We start from the raw sequence: 15823 nt of genomic DNA on the forward strand, positions 1-15823 counted from the left end.
CGCTCGCAAACATGATGTACAAATAATATATCTCAATGTGTGTGCACTTGTTTGTATGATCACCATAGTGATGCTTATCGATGCGCCGTATGGGCGGAACAAGAGAGAACGTGTTCCACCGCTTAATAAGCTTATTCGTATTGTGATCTCATGATGGATGTGATTTATAATTAATAATACTCTCTCTCTTTCGGGCTGGCTGGCTGGCTCTGTAGATGTAGCAAAGGATACATTGACGTAATTGATAACCAACAACCATGGTTGTTTTGTGTGATTGTTTTGTTGAACTTATGGGCGAGACTACAAAGTCGCTGTGTGGCTGCGAGCGAGGATGAATGGATGACGATGGCGATGTTGTCGGTGATTACTCTCTTCGACCAATCACATCATGATTAGAAAGCTGCGATACCAGTGATGGCTCTGCCCACTAATATGTTCCATCGGTCACATGATTGATTGGTTGATTGATTGAATGAATGAACGTTACGTGTTAGTATGTGAATGATTGATTGAATGATTGATTGGTCGAATGATTGGAATACGCGACTTACGAATCAGAGCATGGATATCATGTGTTCCTTCGTAGGTGTTAACGGTCTCGAGGTTGGCGGCATGACGAATGACATGATACTCATCGGCAATACCGTTGCCACCAAGCATGTCTCTTGATTGACGAGCAATGTCCAGGGACTTGCCACAGCTGTTTCTCTTGATAAGCGAGATGCGCTCTGGTGTGGCGCGTCCACTGTCGATCAGACGACCAACCTGGTGACAGGCCTGCAGTCCGAGCGAGATCTCGGTGGCCATGTCGGCCAGCTTTTTCTGGTACAGCTGGTTGGCGGCCAGTGGCTTGCCAAACTGCTTGCGATCCAGGCCGTACTGGCGAGCGGTGGCGTAGCAGAACTCGGCAGCGCCCAATGAGCCCCAGCCAATACCGTAACGAGCCTTGTTCAGACAGGAGAAGGGTCCCTTGAGTCCCTTGACGGTGGTGAACATGGCCTCCTCTGGCACCTCGACATCCTCCATGACGATCATACCAGTGATGGATGCACGCAGTGACAGCTTGCCCTCGAGCTTTGGTGCCGACAGGCCCTTCATGCCCTTCTCCAGCACGAATCCACGAATGTCTCCATTGTCATCCTTGGCCCACACGACAAAGACGTCGGCGATTGGTGAGTTGGTGATCCAGGTCTTGGTGCCGTTGATGATGTACTTGCCCTGACCGGCGACCTTCTTGGCGCGAGTCTGCATGCCGGCGGGGTCCGAGCCAGCGTTTGGCTCAGTGAGACCAAAGCAGCCGACCATCTCACCCGAGGCCAGCTTGTCCAAGTACTTTTGCTTCTGCTTGTCGGAGCCGAATGTGAAGATGGGATGCATGACCAGCGAGGACTGCACACTCATCGCCGAGCGGTAGCCACTGTCCACCTTCTCGACAGCGTTGGCCATCAGACCGTAGGCGACGTGCGATACACCGCCGTACTCGGGGATGGTGGCGCCCAGCATACCCATTGAGCCATACTCGCTCATAATAGCACGATCAAAGTGCTCGTCTCTGTAGGCCATCTGTACTCTTGGCATCAACTTCTCCTGACAGAATGTGTTTACCTGCTCGCGAATCATTCTCTCCTCATCTGTCAAGCAATGATCCAAGTTAAGTGGGTCTTCCCAACTGAACTTATCCACAACACCAGCCACTGAAGCATATGATCTAACTCCAACCATGTTATTCGATCTCAATGTGCCTGTTTGTTTCAACATCAATCAGTCAGTCATGTTTGAATAATAAGTTATCTGTTTCAATCATTCATTTATTCAATCATTCATACTATGTTGATGTTTGATTGAATGATTGAGTGATCGAGTAATGATCATACCATTGATGACATTCTTTGTAGTTGATACGAACAATGACTTGATCATCTTGTACTACTTGTATATATTTTATACTTGTTATATATGTATGTATGAATGAGTATGTTGTTGTTCAAGTTTGAGATTGAATCGAGTGATCACACTTGTTGTGTTGTTGAAGGCTAAAGAGACGAGCACACTTCAGATATTTAGAATAAATTTTATTCAATGTCGGGGCTCAAAGTTACTTCAACAACTTCTGGGATCGCATAGTTCATTGCTCCCACCTTGAATGAACAAATGATAGAGATGGGTAATGTTTGGAATAGTTCCATTTATTCATTGTTATGTTTATCTTTTTTTTTTGTTTGATGAGGTGATGTAAGCAATCGACTCTAAAGAGTACAAACTAGGATGTTTGACACTCTATTTTAAAGGAATCGAATATGCATAATGTTTTGTTCTATGCTCCCTTCGACACATTCAAGAGGTTTAACAGCCTGAATGCAATATGACTTGGGAAATAAAGAAGCAACTTACCAAATTGCCTCGTTCGTCAAATTCCATCATAAGTGATTATCGTTCACGTTCACTACTTATGGGACTCGTCTAACATTCACGGCTAGCTTGATGCGTAAAGTCGCGCTTTAAAAGCAACATCAATCATTCAATCAATTATTAGTATACAATGCGTGACATATCATGTTGTTCAAGATATTGATGAATGAAGTACATGTATTTAGTTTAGTTTGTTTCTGATGTAAAGATAATTAGAACGCTGTGATAAGTGCAAATCCTGTGTAGAGAAGCCCAACTGGATATGCTACTAATATCCTCTGATCGACCATCGTCAGTGTCTTGACAAACATCTTTGATGCAGAGTATGTGCTCCAAAGTATCGCAACTAATATCAACAAGTAACCAATCATTCCACTATGTTGTTTGAATGGTTAGTGAGTGTTAGAGAATGATTGATTGATTGATCAATATACAATGATATCAATATATACATACTTGATGTTGATTGAAAGTGATACGAATGATAGAGTGACGATTGGCAACAGACAATATCCAAGAACACTGATCACTCTATACATGTCGATACCATGCTCACTCATGAGATTGAGAACTGTGTACATTGATACACATCCAATCAATCCAAGTCCATATATATATCCAAACTGTATCTTTCCACCCTATTGTTGTTGTTGTGTATCACATTGATTGATTGATTAGTCACTTTGAATCAAAGACAATGATTGATTGATTGATTGATTGAATGGTCTTACCATCAATGATGAGAAACCAAGTACTAGACCAAAGAAGATGGGACCTCCAAGGTCAGTGTCATCCATTGTATGTGCATCGATCTTTCTGAATGGGTTCAATACTGACAATGTCTTCTTCTTGATGTGATCAAAGTTGATTCCCAACTCTATTATCCATTGTGTTTGATTGATTGATTAGTCTTTCATTCTTTCATTCATTCATTCATTGATTCGATTGATCGAGTTGATATATCGCATACCTTCAAGCAGTGGCAATTCATCCTCGAATGAGTCAACACCTGGTGTCGCTCTGCTCATTGAACCTGACATCTGACCACCGAATGCCTGGCTCATATCTGTTGAATTATCATAAGAGTATGTGTTTGGGAAGAACTCCATTCCTTGATTTGAGCTTGTCATATCTATATATCTATTCTATCTATCTAACTCTATCTGTATCGTTATGTATATATGTATGTATGTATGTTCAATTGATTGAATGAATGAAGTCAACTCAATGCTGTTCTTCTTCAAATTTGAGGTGAAGTGCTGTGAGTGTGAGGGGTCAACGATGATGATTCACCAAGTTCATTCATTCGCGCCATGACTTGCCAACTCGAAACAGATAGAGATAGATAGATAGTATGAATGAATGGTTTGTTTATTACAATATATTGTATTGGATATGTATTATAGAACTATGATATGATTGAATGATTATTTCTTAAACATCTTCCTCAACTCCTTCTCCTTCATGTGCTTTTTGATAAAGATTGATGCTACAACACTGCCTACGACTATTACAACGACGGTTGGAACGACGATGGCTGGTATTAACCATTTCAGTCGGGCATTCCTTGCATCAGTTGCCTGTTTGTCTCTAAGTGCTACTAGGTCATACGAGAATATGTTCTTGGTGGTCGTCTGCGTGTCCACGGTGACAGCCACGTCCAATACACCATCGGGCACATCACTCTTGGAGAAATCCCATGCCGGCATCGTACATGTTATCGTCAGGTTGTCACTGGATAGCTCTGGAGACGAGCAATCAACACCTCCAATCGACACGGACAATGGCAGTCCGAAAGAGTATCCAGTGATCGACACTGGACCACCGTCTTGCGTGCATCTCAATGGCACGTCCTCAATTACTGGTGGCAAGTAGTTAAAGTAGACTGGAGCATTGGATGCTGGGGTGGAGATGTTGTCGATCGAGATGGAGACAAGATAGTTGGTGCCAACACCGGGTGGGATCTTGCAGTTGATGACCGAGCCATTGACAGAGTCCCACTCGATGCATGTGAATGTGCCAATGGTGATGTTGCTGGGCAGCGTGGTCACATTGCCTTGCTCATTTGTGCGATGGAAGTAGAGCATGCCACCTCTGATCTGCGCGACGCCGCCGCTCGTTGGCACGCTCGAGATCGAGACGATGGAGGGCGCGATGGTGATGCTGAGGGGCGCGGTCTCCTGGTTGCCCACGACAAACGACACGTTGTACGGACCGACCTGCGTCTCTTCGTTGTACTCGATCGTGATGTTACTGTTGTTGCTCAGTGTCAGCGCCTTGTACTTGGCGCCGCCAAACTTCACCTGGAGGCTGGCCTGAGATGGGCCCAAGTTGGTGCCGGTGAAGTAGGCAAAGGTGCCCACCTGCGAGTAGTCTGTGATGTTGGGTGCAATGTACGAGAAGTTGACGGCCTCCTTGGTCGTGCGGCCATCGATGGTTATCGCAGCAGGGTAGTTGGCACCAGCTCCCGCCTGGATATCACAGTAGAGTACGGTGTAGTCGTTGTCCAGGTTCCTCGGGGTAATGCAGACAAGCTTGGAGATGTTGATGTTGATGGGCAACGCGTTGTTGAGGCTGTCAAACGTCGAGAGGAACTGGCCGTGCATGGCGATGGTGCTACCGTTGGTGGGCGACATCGTGACGCTGTGGAAGATGGGGGTCAACTTCAGGCTCACTGTTGGTGACTGTTGGTTGCCCACCTGGATGTACATCTTGCCATTCCTTGTGGTGTTGGGCGTAGTGAACACGAGCGTCTGGCCATTAGCATCGACAAAGCTTGGCGAAGCCTTGGTGCCATCGCCAAACACAACCAATGTTGTGATGTCACCAAAACTGTATCCGGTCAGTGTGATCACTGGACCGTCTTGCTGGACCTTGTTGATCTGTGGTGCGCCGTACGAGAACTTGACAACCTCTTGCGAGTTGATGTTGTTGATGGTCACGCGGACAAGTTTGTTGGTACCTGATCCCGCAGGCATGTTACAGGCGATCTGGCCAATGTCGCCAGCTGGGTTGGATGGCTCTGTACATGCTATGCCACCCACATCCACTGACGCGGTTGCGGACGAACCATCGATGTTGGTCAAAGACAGGTAGTTACCAGACACTGTTAGTACTCCTCCAGCTGATGGTACTGATGATACCAAGTTGATTATTGGTACAAGGTTGCGAGTGTAGTTGGTTACCTGGACGGCACTGTCCACGATCAGATGGAATGTCTGGGGACCGGGACACATCATTGCGTTGGTCAGTGGGATCTTGAGATTGGTATGATTCAATGTTCCAGTAATATCAACTCCAACTTGGACACCATTGAGGTAAGCTGATACCTTGTTGAATACCTTTCCAAAGCTAGCGCCATCAACAATATACACATTGCTAACAAGGCTAACATTTGAAATTGATGGAGCTATAATTTGATTGATTGATTGATTAATGGTGTGTAAGTGAACGGTCTCAATCCATCGATCAATCATAAACATACCTGTGTAGCTGAACTTTCCATTGTAGGATGGTGAGTTTTGTAACTTGTTGCCACTGATCAGGATGCTGACATCGAGATTGATTCCAGAGTATGAGTCCTGCATGGCGAATGTGATGAAGCGACCTGCTGGATCGATGGTCATGGGGTTGGAACCAATTGGTACATTGTTGCCACCAAGGGTGAACTGTGGCGACAGTCCATCATCAGCAGCAAAGAAGAACTTTCCACTGAATGTAATATCGCCTCCAGATGTTGGTATTGAGTTCACAGATGTGATGACTCCTGCTGGTGTCCACTGCTGTAGGATACACTTGGCAACCTTACATATAGTGACGGCCACAGTTGAATAATCAGAGTATGAACCGAATGTTGCTGTCCACTTTGTTGAATCATCTGACAATGTACCAGTCAAAAACACCTTATTATTCTTACTGTCTGTGAATGATATATTCCTAACATTCGGTGCCTCTGATCCAGTTAATATTATATCTGTATCAGTGTTACTGATCGCGAATTGAGCTAAGTTGATTCATCAGGTGGGGGCAAGGGTTAAGTTAGTGAATGATCATTCTGGAATAATTAAAATAAATAATGATAATAATAATACCATTAATTAGACTACTACTACAAAGGAATAGTAGTAACACTATTGACATGGACATGTTGACCATGATTAATAATATATGTTATATCTTGGTGAAGTGGAGAAGATCGATCTTGAAGATTATATTGTTGGACTGACTGACTGAATGAATGACAGGCTAACTGAGTGAATAGATTGATGGATGGATGGATGGAAGTTGTCAACAATCAATCAAGTGAACTCCAAATTGGGTAATTAATATTATTTGATTATTCTTATTATTATTATTATTATGAAGGTGATGGTGATGATCAAGTGTGTCTTGTGTCTCTATGATTGATTGATGGATGGATGGGAAGTGGAGTGAGTGATTGAGATTGTCTGTTACAAAGGGCGCGCGGGATGGAGGGAGGACTCTCTCAAGATTAACCATCCACAACATTTAGAGTATATACATTTAAATGTTCTATACAACCGGTCTAAATTTAACAGCAACACACACAACAAATAAGATTGATTGATCAACTTCTAGATGTGTAAGTGTGTGTGTGTGTGTGTGTGTTGATCAATCAATCAGAATTATTGATCATGTGTGTGATGTCAATAACAACACCACAATACCATCCATGGCCTGGATAGGGATAGGTAACACAAGTATATTATATGTTGTGTGTGTGTTTTAAGCTTGAGTTGTATATCAACCAATCAATCACATGATCATCAATCGGATGTAAGTGTTGTGGTGATTGATTGACTGGTGTGGATGTTGATTGATTGATTCGCCTCTTCCACAAATGATTTTATGAGTTGTTGTTGTTGTGATCTAAGCTCACTATGAAGCCAAGCCTGCCACCACCTTCATATATTCGTCAGTATGGCTGACGGACTTACTCTTTGTTTCCAGGGTCCAAAGGAATTGTCCTCTCTAGCAGTGACTTGCTCTGATCGTATATTATGTACAACATGATGTAACCAGCTGACTGACTGGCCCATTTAATTACTTTATATTCTTCTTCTTGACGCAGTCTGGACAGTACCACTTGCCCTTTGGTGGATTGGACAGTCCAACGCATTCAAAGTGGAACCATTCAATCTTACACTATTGTTGTCATTGTTGTTATTTGGTCAATATCCTCTGTCAATCAATGATCCATCCAATAAAACAATAAATACTTACACCAGAGTTCTCACATTCAATCATTTCACCAAATGACACTCGGCCACAGACACAGTATGTTGGTTCGTTTGGGTCAATGGCCAAGTCTAGATCAGCAGTTGATCCACTTCCAGTGATTGATGCCATCTTGGTATCCTGTGTGGAAACTGTAGACTCTGATATTGATCTATGTTTGTTGGGCATGACGCGTGGAGTGTCAGTATATATGAAAGGATGATTGCAATGAGATAGTATGGTACCATACTTCTTTCTTCCAAATAATGAGACATGTTGACTGTTTGGCGCTGGCACGTTGGCCTTGCCTTTTCGTGGTGCCTCTACAGGTTGTGGCGCGCCCTTTCTCTGCTTCTTCTTCTCATCCTCCTCTTCAATCTCTGCTTCAAACTTCTTAAGATCATTGTCCAACTTTCTAATATGTCTATCGATCTTCATTCATTCATTCATGAGAGTTTAAGTAAGTATTGTATGTATGAATGTTGAGGTCGTGTCGTGTACATACCAGCTCATATAGTTGGTTTGATAACTCGACCTTCTCATCGGCATACTCCATAACAGTCTTCATATCGCTCTTGTATTGTTTGGTGCCCTTCTCAGAGAGGAAGTCCAGAGCAGCCTTTCTAGATGCAGTTGTATTACTCAACAACTGTGTTGTCAATGTCTCAACTCTATCAACAACATCTATATTTGTTTGTTAGTATACTACCACTATTATGTACTACTACTACTTCTACTATGTTATCATCGATCATATACATACCATTTGAACGGTAGTCCAACTCTTTTATCAACGCTAGATTACGTGTAAGCTCAAGCGGCACTGTTGAGATACCTGATAGATCATTTATAATTTAGTTAGTTTAGTTGTTAGTTCGTATTCTAAACTCAACAACAACAACAACAACAACAACAACAACAACAACAACAACATCAACATCATACTCTCCAAGTAGTTCTCCAAATATGTTCCTTGTCCATGCATGTCTCAGTGTATTGTCTGCTCTTCTCTTGTATTGTATTGTCTTGTCTTGTTGTTGTTAAAGTTGATTCGAATTGATATGATTGCGCTCTTTTCTGTTTTTTTTTTGAACCTATCCTTGGATAATAATAAAAAATATAATCCTATGTATGTGGATCGAACATCCAACTAGATATAAAACTACCTCGGTGTATCTCATTCATGGATAACAAACATTATTTAAATTTAGGCTATAAATTAAAATTTTTATTTATTTTTTAATATATGGGATCGGGATAATAAACTAGAGTAGGAGGAGCAAAATTTTTAGGACCTTCTTGAATTCCTGGTTGAACTCTAATAATTCCCTCCCCACCTACTGCACCTTCCCAAACTAATTCTGAGGAGTAAACATAGTCTCTAGGACCTCCTGGAGATAAACCTCCTGGTAATATAACTATTCCCCTAGGATGTGTGCCAGGTATAGTACCTGTCCCAACTATTCCTGAGGAGTGCCCAAAGTTACTGGTCGTTGGAGGGAATTGTGACATTGATCCTCCAATGTAAAGTACAAAAATAATAACTATTGAAATTGATATAGGTCTAGTTATTGATATCATTATTATATTTAATTGTAATTTGATTGATTGATTGATTGAAGGAATGATTGTTCTGTTGTGGATTTAAATATTTAATTGATTGATTTCAATTATTATTATTTTTATGTAAACTGTTCATTGTGCGATATTATGATAAACTACTTGTTCATGGATGTAATTTACATTGGTATTACATATATGTTACGAGTTTGATTTATTCGTGTGGATGGGTGTAGTCTGGAAAAGAATATAGGGGTCTTCAAATCAGAGTATTATGATTGATTACTGGATACAATAAATAAATAAAGTATATTCTGGAACATCTCAAAGTAATATTGAATCATGAACAGATCCTGGATTTTATATTTATATTTTGTGTCAACTGATTACAATATGAACAGTAAGTTGGTTTATTATTATTATGGATGGATGACGGACGGCTGTTGGTATGGATGTTTGAATTCACATTCCAAACACCCTTGATGTTGGTTGGTTGTTTGTTTGTTTGATTGTTTGATTGTTGAGATGGTGGATGTGGACATGGATGATTGTTTGATTGATTGAATGGATAGGGGGTTTGAATGATTGATTGACTACAGGATGGATATGATCATGTGCTTAATTAATTAAGCATAGTACTCCAGAGTCTTCTTCTTCTTTGCCTGTACCTCTTGGATGCCCTCTGTGAAATCATTGTGAATCAACTCCTTGCCACCTCTGCGCAGGGCAATCATACCGGCCTCGACACAAACGGCCTTTAGCTGGGCACCGTTAAAGTCGTCGGTGCTGCGTGCCAACTCCTCAAAGTTGACGTCGGGACTGACGTTCATCTTGCGCGAGTGGATGCGCAGGATGTGCGAGCGCGCCTCCTCATTGGGCAAGGGGAACTCAATCTTACGATCGAGACGACCGGAACGCAACAGGGCCGGATCCAAGATATCGATACGATTGGTGGCGGCAATCACCTTGATGTTGGCGTCACTGCTGAAACCGTCCAGCTGGTTGAGCAGCTCCAGCATTGTCCTCTGTACTTCTCTGTCACCCGACAGCTCGCTGTCGAAACGCTTGGTGCCAATGGCGTCGAGCTCGTCTATAAAGATGATGGTGGGTCCCTTCTCCTTGGCCAGGGCAAAGGCGTCACGCACCAGCTTGGCGCCATCTCCAATGAACATCTGCACCAGCTGTGGACCGGCCAGCTTCAGGTAGGTCGAGTTGGTCTGAGCGGCACAGGCTCTGGCCAGCAATGTCTTGCCCGTACCTGGTGGGCCGTACATAAGCACACCCTTTGGTGGCTTGATACCGATCGACTCAAAGCGCTCCTTATGTGTCATTGGCAGCACAACAGCCTCTACCAACTCTTGAATCTGTTTGTCCAATCCTCCAATATCACTGTACTCCTCAGTTGGTTTCTCATCAATCTCCATTGCCTTTACACGTGAGTCATATCTATATTAATTGTTTGATTGATTGATCGAGATATAGAGGATGTTAATGACGTTGAATTAGTGATGAGTGTTGCAACAGCAGTGACATACTCGGGTGGCAAAGTATCCAATATAATATAGCTGTCCTTATTTACACCAACAAGATCACCTGGTCTCAACTTGTCTACATCGACAATGCCTGGGTATGCCAAGAATATGGTCTAACAATGATGATGATTAATATGTATGAGTATGATTGATTGATTGAATGAATGATTCGAATGAATGAATGAATATAACATACTTGTCTTGTTGAAGCCTTGACTACGACACACTTTGATGGCTTGGTCTCACCATCAAGGGTCATCTCGATGATCTCAACGACGTTACCAACGAGATGTGGCAACTGACTGTTGACGTGCAGCTTGTCGTTGTTCTCCTTGATCTTCTTTTGAAGGGCCTCCAACTCGAGATGCTTTGTCAGATGCTCACCTCTCAACATCTTTGTCTCATTCTCCATCATCCTCGCTCTGTTCATAATGTCCTCGGCAGACATTTGAAATATCTCCTCTGGAATCACTGCTTCCTTCTCAGCTTGCATTGCCTCCTCCTTCTGTGCGACTGCCGCTGCCGTAGTAGTCTTCTTTGACATTATTTCTTTCTTCTACTCTTGCTACTACTTCTACTTTGTTGTTATTGTTATTGTTATTGTTTGATTGATTGTTTGTTTAAATGATTATATTATATGTAGTATTATATATATATTTACAACAACAATAACAACACACTATGTTTTAATTAATGAGGTTAATGATTATTGTGAACTTGTGTTTGATTGATCATCACACACTTTGTTGTTGATGTTCATCAAGGATTTAATTATTATTATTTCTTTTTTTTCTTCATTCACACCCATTCACAACTTGTTCAATCACTAACATGAAGTTCAACGAGACATCTGATCTCTGACGACGAGAGAGAGGACGATGAGGATGATATCCCTGATGCAGAAGATGGAGAAGGTAGCACCGAACTCCTTTGAAGACGCACTCGTGGGAGCTGCCTTCTTCAAGGGGTGAGTTCGTAGGAGCTGCGCTCTTACTCTGCGTCTGATTCCGTGCAACGGTCTCCTTCTCTCGTTTCTTTTGGTGGTCATTGGTTCCTTCCCTCACAGTCTTATCTAGAGAGAGAGCGAGAGAGAGAGAAAGACCGTCCTAATCAATACCAATCTTGGAAACAATAATTGATTGTTTGATTGATTGAATGGTTGGACTACATCATGTAATGAGGTCACAACCAAAAAGCCAATAGCAATCATGATTGATAGTAAGTACAATACTCTTTACCTAGCACACATAGAGTCAATATCAACAAGTTACTATACAATAGACACGACACGTCGGGTTGGGATCATGAATGATTGTTGGAGTTCAAGTTGACTTTGTAACGTTTGTTGTTGGCAAAAATTAACTTGTTTTGTTGTGTGTGTTTCTTTAGAGTTGTGCGAGAGCAACAAGAACAAAAGGAAGAAGATCTGAGTAGGTTGTTCATTCAATTCACTTCACTAAAGGTAAGCATTCAAATACAATCACATCACTCAACCTGTTCACATGATGATAAACGAAAGCAACCCTATGCATCTATGAATCTTCAGGGAAACTGATTACAAACATTCCTCGTTTCTGACACAATACAACAACAAACAACACCTTTAAACATCAATTACATACAACATCAACTCAACATAACCATCCAAATATACTAATCAATCATCATTCCTTCTATCTCTTTGCTATCTTGCAGGCATTATATCATAATATCCAATGTCAATGAGCCAAGTTGAACTAAATAAACCATTAATTCTTTCAAACAATCATTCGTTCATTCGATCATTCATATATTTCAAATATCTACCATGGAGAAAGAGATGGGGAAGGAGAGAGCTCATGCATGGCAGTTGTTGAGTGCAGAGGAGAAGGAGAGTATAAGGTTAAATGGGAAGAAACAATTGAAGGTACAACAGAAGGAGATATGCCAGAAGTTATCTTGTCCATCTTGCCCAAATGCACTCTTCACCTCTATAGCAATGTATCGACGACATCTAGAGTCAAAGAAACATCTACGTCGTACCAAACGACATCTTATAGCCAACACATGGTCATGTAAACTATGTAACATAGTATTACCAAACGAGTCTGAATGGGTATGTTCATTCGCGCGAATGTCATAGGCTCGGTCATAAGCTCGTTCTTTCGCTCGCTAGTTCACTCGCTCACTCATTATTCATTCAATCTTCAGAACAAACATGCATCAGGTCGTAAACATCACTTGAAGATGAAGAAGTATGGCAAGGAACATTATCCAATGACTGAGCCATACTTAGAGTCGGACATTCAACGCTTGAAGCAATCAGAGTTCAAAGAGGAGGTCGAAGAGGATGGAGATGACTTGTACCCTGCCCTCATAGGATGAAGGTGTTGGCTCATACTCATACTCATTCATTTATTCTATGACTGACGAATGTACCACAACAACAACATGTGCCCTGCCCCAGCAGTGGTGATGGTGTTGGCACTGGCATCTTTGCTCGTTCGTGCAAGGCTTCTCCACAAGCCCCAATCTGATGTGTTTGTTTTGGAAAAGTCGGCTGGACCTTCTTGTTGCCCCAATCAAGATATTATTTTGCAAAGACTCCAACTCCATCTTCAACATCATCTATTGGATCATTCTTGATTGATACATAGAGATATAGATACATAGAGATAGAGAAGAAGTATGAATCAACACAACAACAACAACAGATCAATAGTGGCATTGATGACCATCATCATGATGATGACTATGACCATCACGACAGGTGTCAAGGCACAACCGACATATAGTTTGAGCTCATGGTACAACTCGTCAGAGTGCCATGGTGACTCGTTGGTGGAGATCGAGTTGTATCAGTCGGGCTACTGTGAGCAGGTGTCGTCACAGTCGCAGCAGTACGAGTGCCAGGATGATGGCGTGCTCTTTATGGAGTTCTACGACAGTCGATGCAACAGTCCCAAGAGCAAGCAGCTGTTCCCATTCGAGACGTGCAGCACTCGCAACTCATCGTTCACTCAATCACAGTGCGCCTCGCAGTCGCAGGTCAACAGCATGATCCATGGCATGACCAGCGTTTTCTTCTACAGCGCACCCAACTGCAACAACGATCAGAGCAGTCCGTACAAGATGATAGTGTCGCCCGAGCCCATCTGTCTCAGCTACATGCGCACACTCAACAAATGTGATGATGGCAATCTCTACCAAGCTACATGCGATGATGAGCTCTGTTTACTATGTAGCGACTATCAACAAGTCGATCCATTCTGTCTGGCACCTGATGGAATGTACTTTGGATGTCCTTAAATATTCAGTTCAACAAATTATATTATATATTGTACAATATATCCAATCAATCAAATGTCAATCATGTCAACATTATGGCATGCCATTGGTCTTTTCACGCGAGACTTGTTGTTGGACGACAAGCCTGGCTGGCCCACCATACTCCATACGGACCAAATAAATAATAAAGTAAGCAACATACATTTAATCAATCATTCATTCTATCATACCAATCACTACTCAATCAATCAAGTAAATGATCAGATGTAGCCAGTCCAACAACAACATCAACATCATCATTGTAGTCCTCACCCATCATCCTCATACATCATCCACACTCACCCACACAATCACATTCCACAACTTGTCCAGACATTTCAATCAATCAATCATTCACCTTCACACACACACACAATCAATCACAACACTCGAAAAAAGAGATAGAGATAGATGGATGATGTGGTTTGACAATGAGATGTTCTCGACTTCATCTTCATTGACTGGTCACAGTGTGGTATCCTGTGGACATGGTTATGTCTTTTTCCCAAGCACCATCAATCACTCAATCAATCACTCACAATTATTGGACTATTCATCAATTTGGTCCGACACCGGATGGACGTTCATATTTGGTTGAATATGACCACAATAGGGTAAGTATATAATGTCCACATGTTTACACAATAATTAACATCAGTATCAATTGATTAACTACAACAAAAACAGTATCCAAATATACAACATTAGATATTTATTTATTAATATTATATAGAAGCCATGTTCAAGTATCTCCTCTTTGCAGTGGTCCTAAGCTTGGTCGTTGTCACATATGTCAGCGCCAATGCAGGTCTGGTCAAGCCAATTCCAAGAATGAAGTGTAGTGATAACTCTGCCGAAGGATGCAGACTGAAGGCACCATGCAAACGTAGAACATCAAATATGATCAAGTATGTGTCCACTCTCACTCACTCACTCAATCAATCTATCAATCAAATAATGGATTACTAACTCTAACTCAATCAAAATAGTGCTGTATACTATCACGATGCATACCAGATTGCCATCTTCCAGAAGGAGGCCTTCAAGACTGAGTCGTCCAACAACACTTACACACTCCAGTTCTTCGTTGATGACGCACCCCTGGGTATCCAGCTGTTGACATTCAACCAGAACGACATGAGCTTGAACAAGTCGATGTACACCATGACCGTGCCATCCCTCGACACCATCCAGGACCTCAAGGACGCCGATCTCTCATGGGATGATGAGGGCAACGTCTACGGATACTTGCAGTTGACATTTGATACTCGTTCCGGTAACGGCCACGCCTACTACTCATGTGCCGATGTCCGTCTGCAGCAGAAGAAGGTGCTCAACTCTGCCAAGTCATTCACCATCGAGGACGTCACCACTGTCTCTGTTGCCAATGGCGGTCTGAACACTACTGTTGAGAGCACCAACTCCACTGTCGTTGTACCAACACTCGTCCAAGGTGCTGCCCTGCCAACTGGCGACGTCAACACACCATCCGAGCCAACTGAGACCACTACCGAGATCCAGGAGGAGACCAAGGAGGGCAGCTTCGGCAGCAAAGTCAGCTCATCATCCACCTTTATCTTTGCCTCAATCTTCACCTCTGCCTTCCTCGTTTTCAACGTCTTCTCCTCTGTCGAGAAGAGGATGCTCTAAGCTATCCCAAGTATACATTCATGGATGGAGCAACAACATTATCATTAACAACTAGAAAATCAAACATAACATAACATAACATTACAAAAAATGCCATTACAGTAATTTAATTAATAGTATTATTATTA

General features: G+C 42.3%; 8 protein-coding genes across 8 annotated transcripts; 3 read left to right on the forward strand and 5 right to left on the reverse strand.

Annotated features, from left to right (window-relative positions):
• Window positions 1–395: 395 nt before the first annotated feature.
• On the reverse strand, window positions 396–1920 carry SAMD00019534_016510 (hypothetical protein; the record flags this gene model as incomplete). The annotated part of the gene is made up of 3 exons (XM_012902242.1): window positions 396–427; window positions 552–1742; window positions 1875–1920. Coding segments are annotated over 3 exons (1269 nt in total), but the record flags the coding sequence as incomplete, so codon positions are not given.
• A 704-nt stretch (window positions 1921–2624) lies between these two features.
• On the reverse strand, window positions 2625–3539 carry SAMD00019534_016520 (hypothetical protein; the record flags this gene model as incomplete). Its single annotated transcript, XM_012902243.1, has 4 exons — window positions 2625–2784; window positions 2866–3047; window positions 3141–3286; window positions 3380–3539. Coding segments are annotated over 4 exons (648 nt in total), but the record flags the coding sequence as incomplete, so codon positions are not given.
• Window positions 3540–3836: 297 nt separating this feature from the next.
• Window positions 3837–6564, reverse strand: SAMD00019534_016530 (hypothetical protein; the record flags this gene model as incomplete). Its single annotated transcript, XM_012902244.1, has 3 exons — window positions 3837–5818; window positions 5894–6412; window positions 6501–6564. The coding sequence occupies 3 exons, from the start codon at window positions 6562–6564 to the stop codon at window positions 3837–3839; spliced, it is 2565 nt and encodes an 854-aa protein (XP_012757698.1).
• A 909-nt stretch (window positions 6565–7473) lies between these two features.
• Window positions 7474–8632, reverse strand: SAMD00019534_016540 (hypothetical protein; the record flags this gene model as incomplete). The annotated part of the gene is made up of 6 exons (XM_012902245.1): window positions 7474–7575; window positions 7654–7819; window positions 7898–8079; window positions 8153–8331; window positions 8411–8482; window positions 8593–8632. The coding sequence occupies 6 exons, from the start codon at window positions 8630–8632 to the stop codon at window positions 7474–7476; spliced, it is 741 nt and encodes a 246-aa protein (XP_012757699.1).
• A 1201-nt stretch (window positions 8633–9833) lies between these two features.
• On the reverse strand, window positions 9834–11283 carry SAMD00019534_016550 (hypothetical protein; the record flags this gene model as incomplete). Its single annotated transcript, XM_012902246.1, has 3 exons — window positions 9834–10653; window positions 10743–10852; window positions 10936–11283. 3 exons carry the CDS (start codon window positions 11281–11283, stop codon window positions 9834–9836), a joined length of 1278 nt encoding a protein of 425 aa, XP_012757700.1.
• A 1275-nt stretch (window positions 11284–12558) lies between these two features.
• On the forward strand, window positions 12559–13103 carry SAMD00019534_016560 (hypothetical protein; the record flags this gene model as incomplete). The annotated part of the gene is made up of 2 exons (XM_012902247.1): window positions 12559–12834; window positions 12930–13103. 2 exons carry the CDS (start codon window positions 12559–12561, stop codon window positions 13101–13103), a joined length of 450 nt encoding a protein of 149 aa, XP_012757701.1.
• A 303-nt stretch (window positions 13104–13406) lies between these two features.
• On the forward strand, window positions 13407–14027 carry SAMD00019534_016570 (hypothetical protein; the record flags this gene model as incomplete). Its single annotated transcript, XM_012902248.1, has 1 exon — window positions 13407–14027. The coding sequence occupies one exon, from the start codon at window positions 13407–13409 to the stop codon at window positions 14025–14027; it is 621 nt and encodes a 206-aa protein (XP_012757702.1).
• A 741-nt stretch (window positions 14028–14768) lies between these two features.
• On the forward strand, window positions 14769–15689 carry SAMD00019534_016580 (hypothetical protein; the record flags this gene model as incomplete). Its single annotated transcript, XM_012902249.1, has 2 exons — window positions 14769–14953; window positions 15035–15689. Coding segments are annotated over 2 exons (840 nt in total), but the record flags the coding sequence as incomplete, so codon positions are not given.
• Window positions 15690–15823: the final 134 nt, after the last annotated feature.

Source organism: Acytostelium subglobosum (genome assembly GCF_000787575.1).
Source record: "Acytostelium subglobosum LB1 DNA, scaffold: scaffold3, whole genome shotgun sequence".
In the NCBI taxonomy this organism is placed as follows: Eukaryota; Evosea; class Eumycetozoa; order Acytosteliales; family Acytosteliaceae; genus Acytostelium; species Acytostelium subglobosum.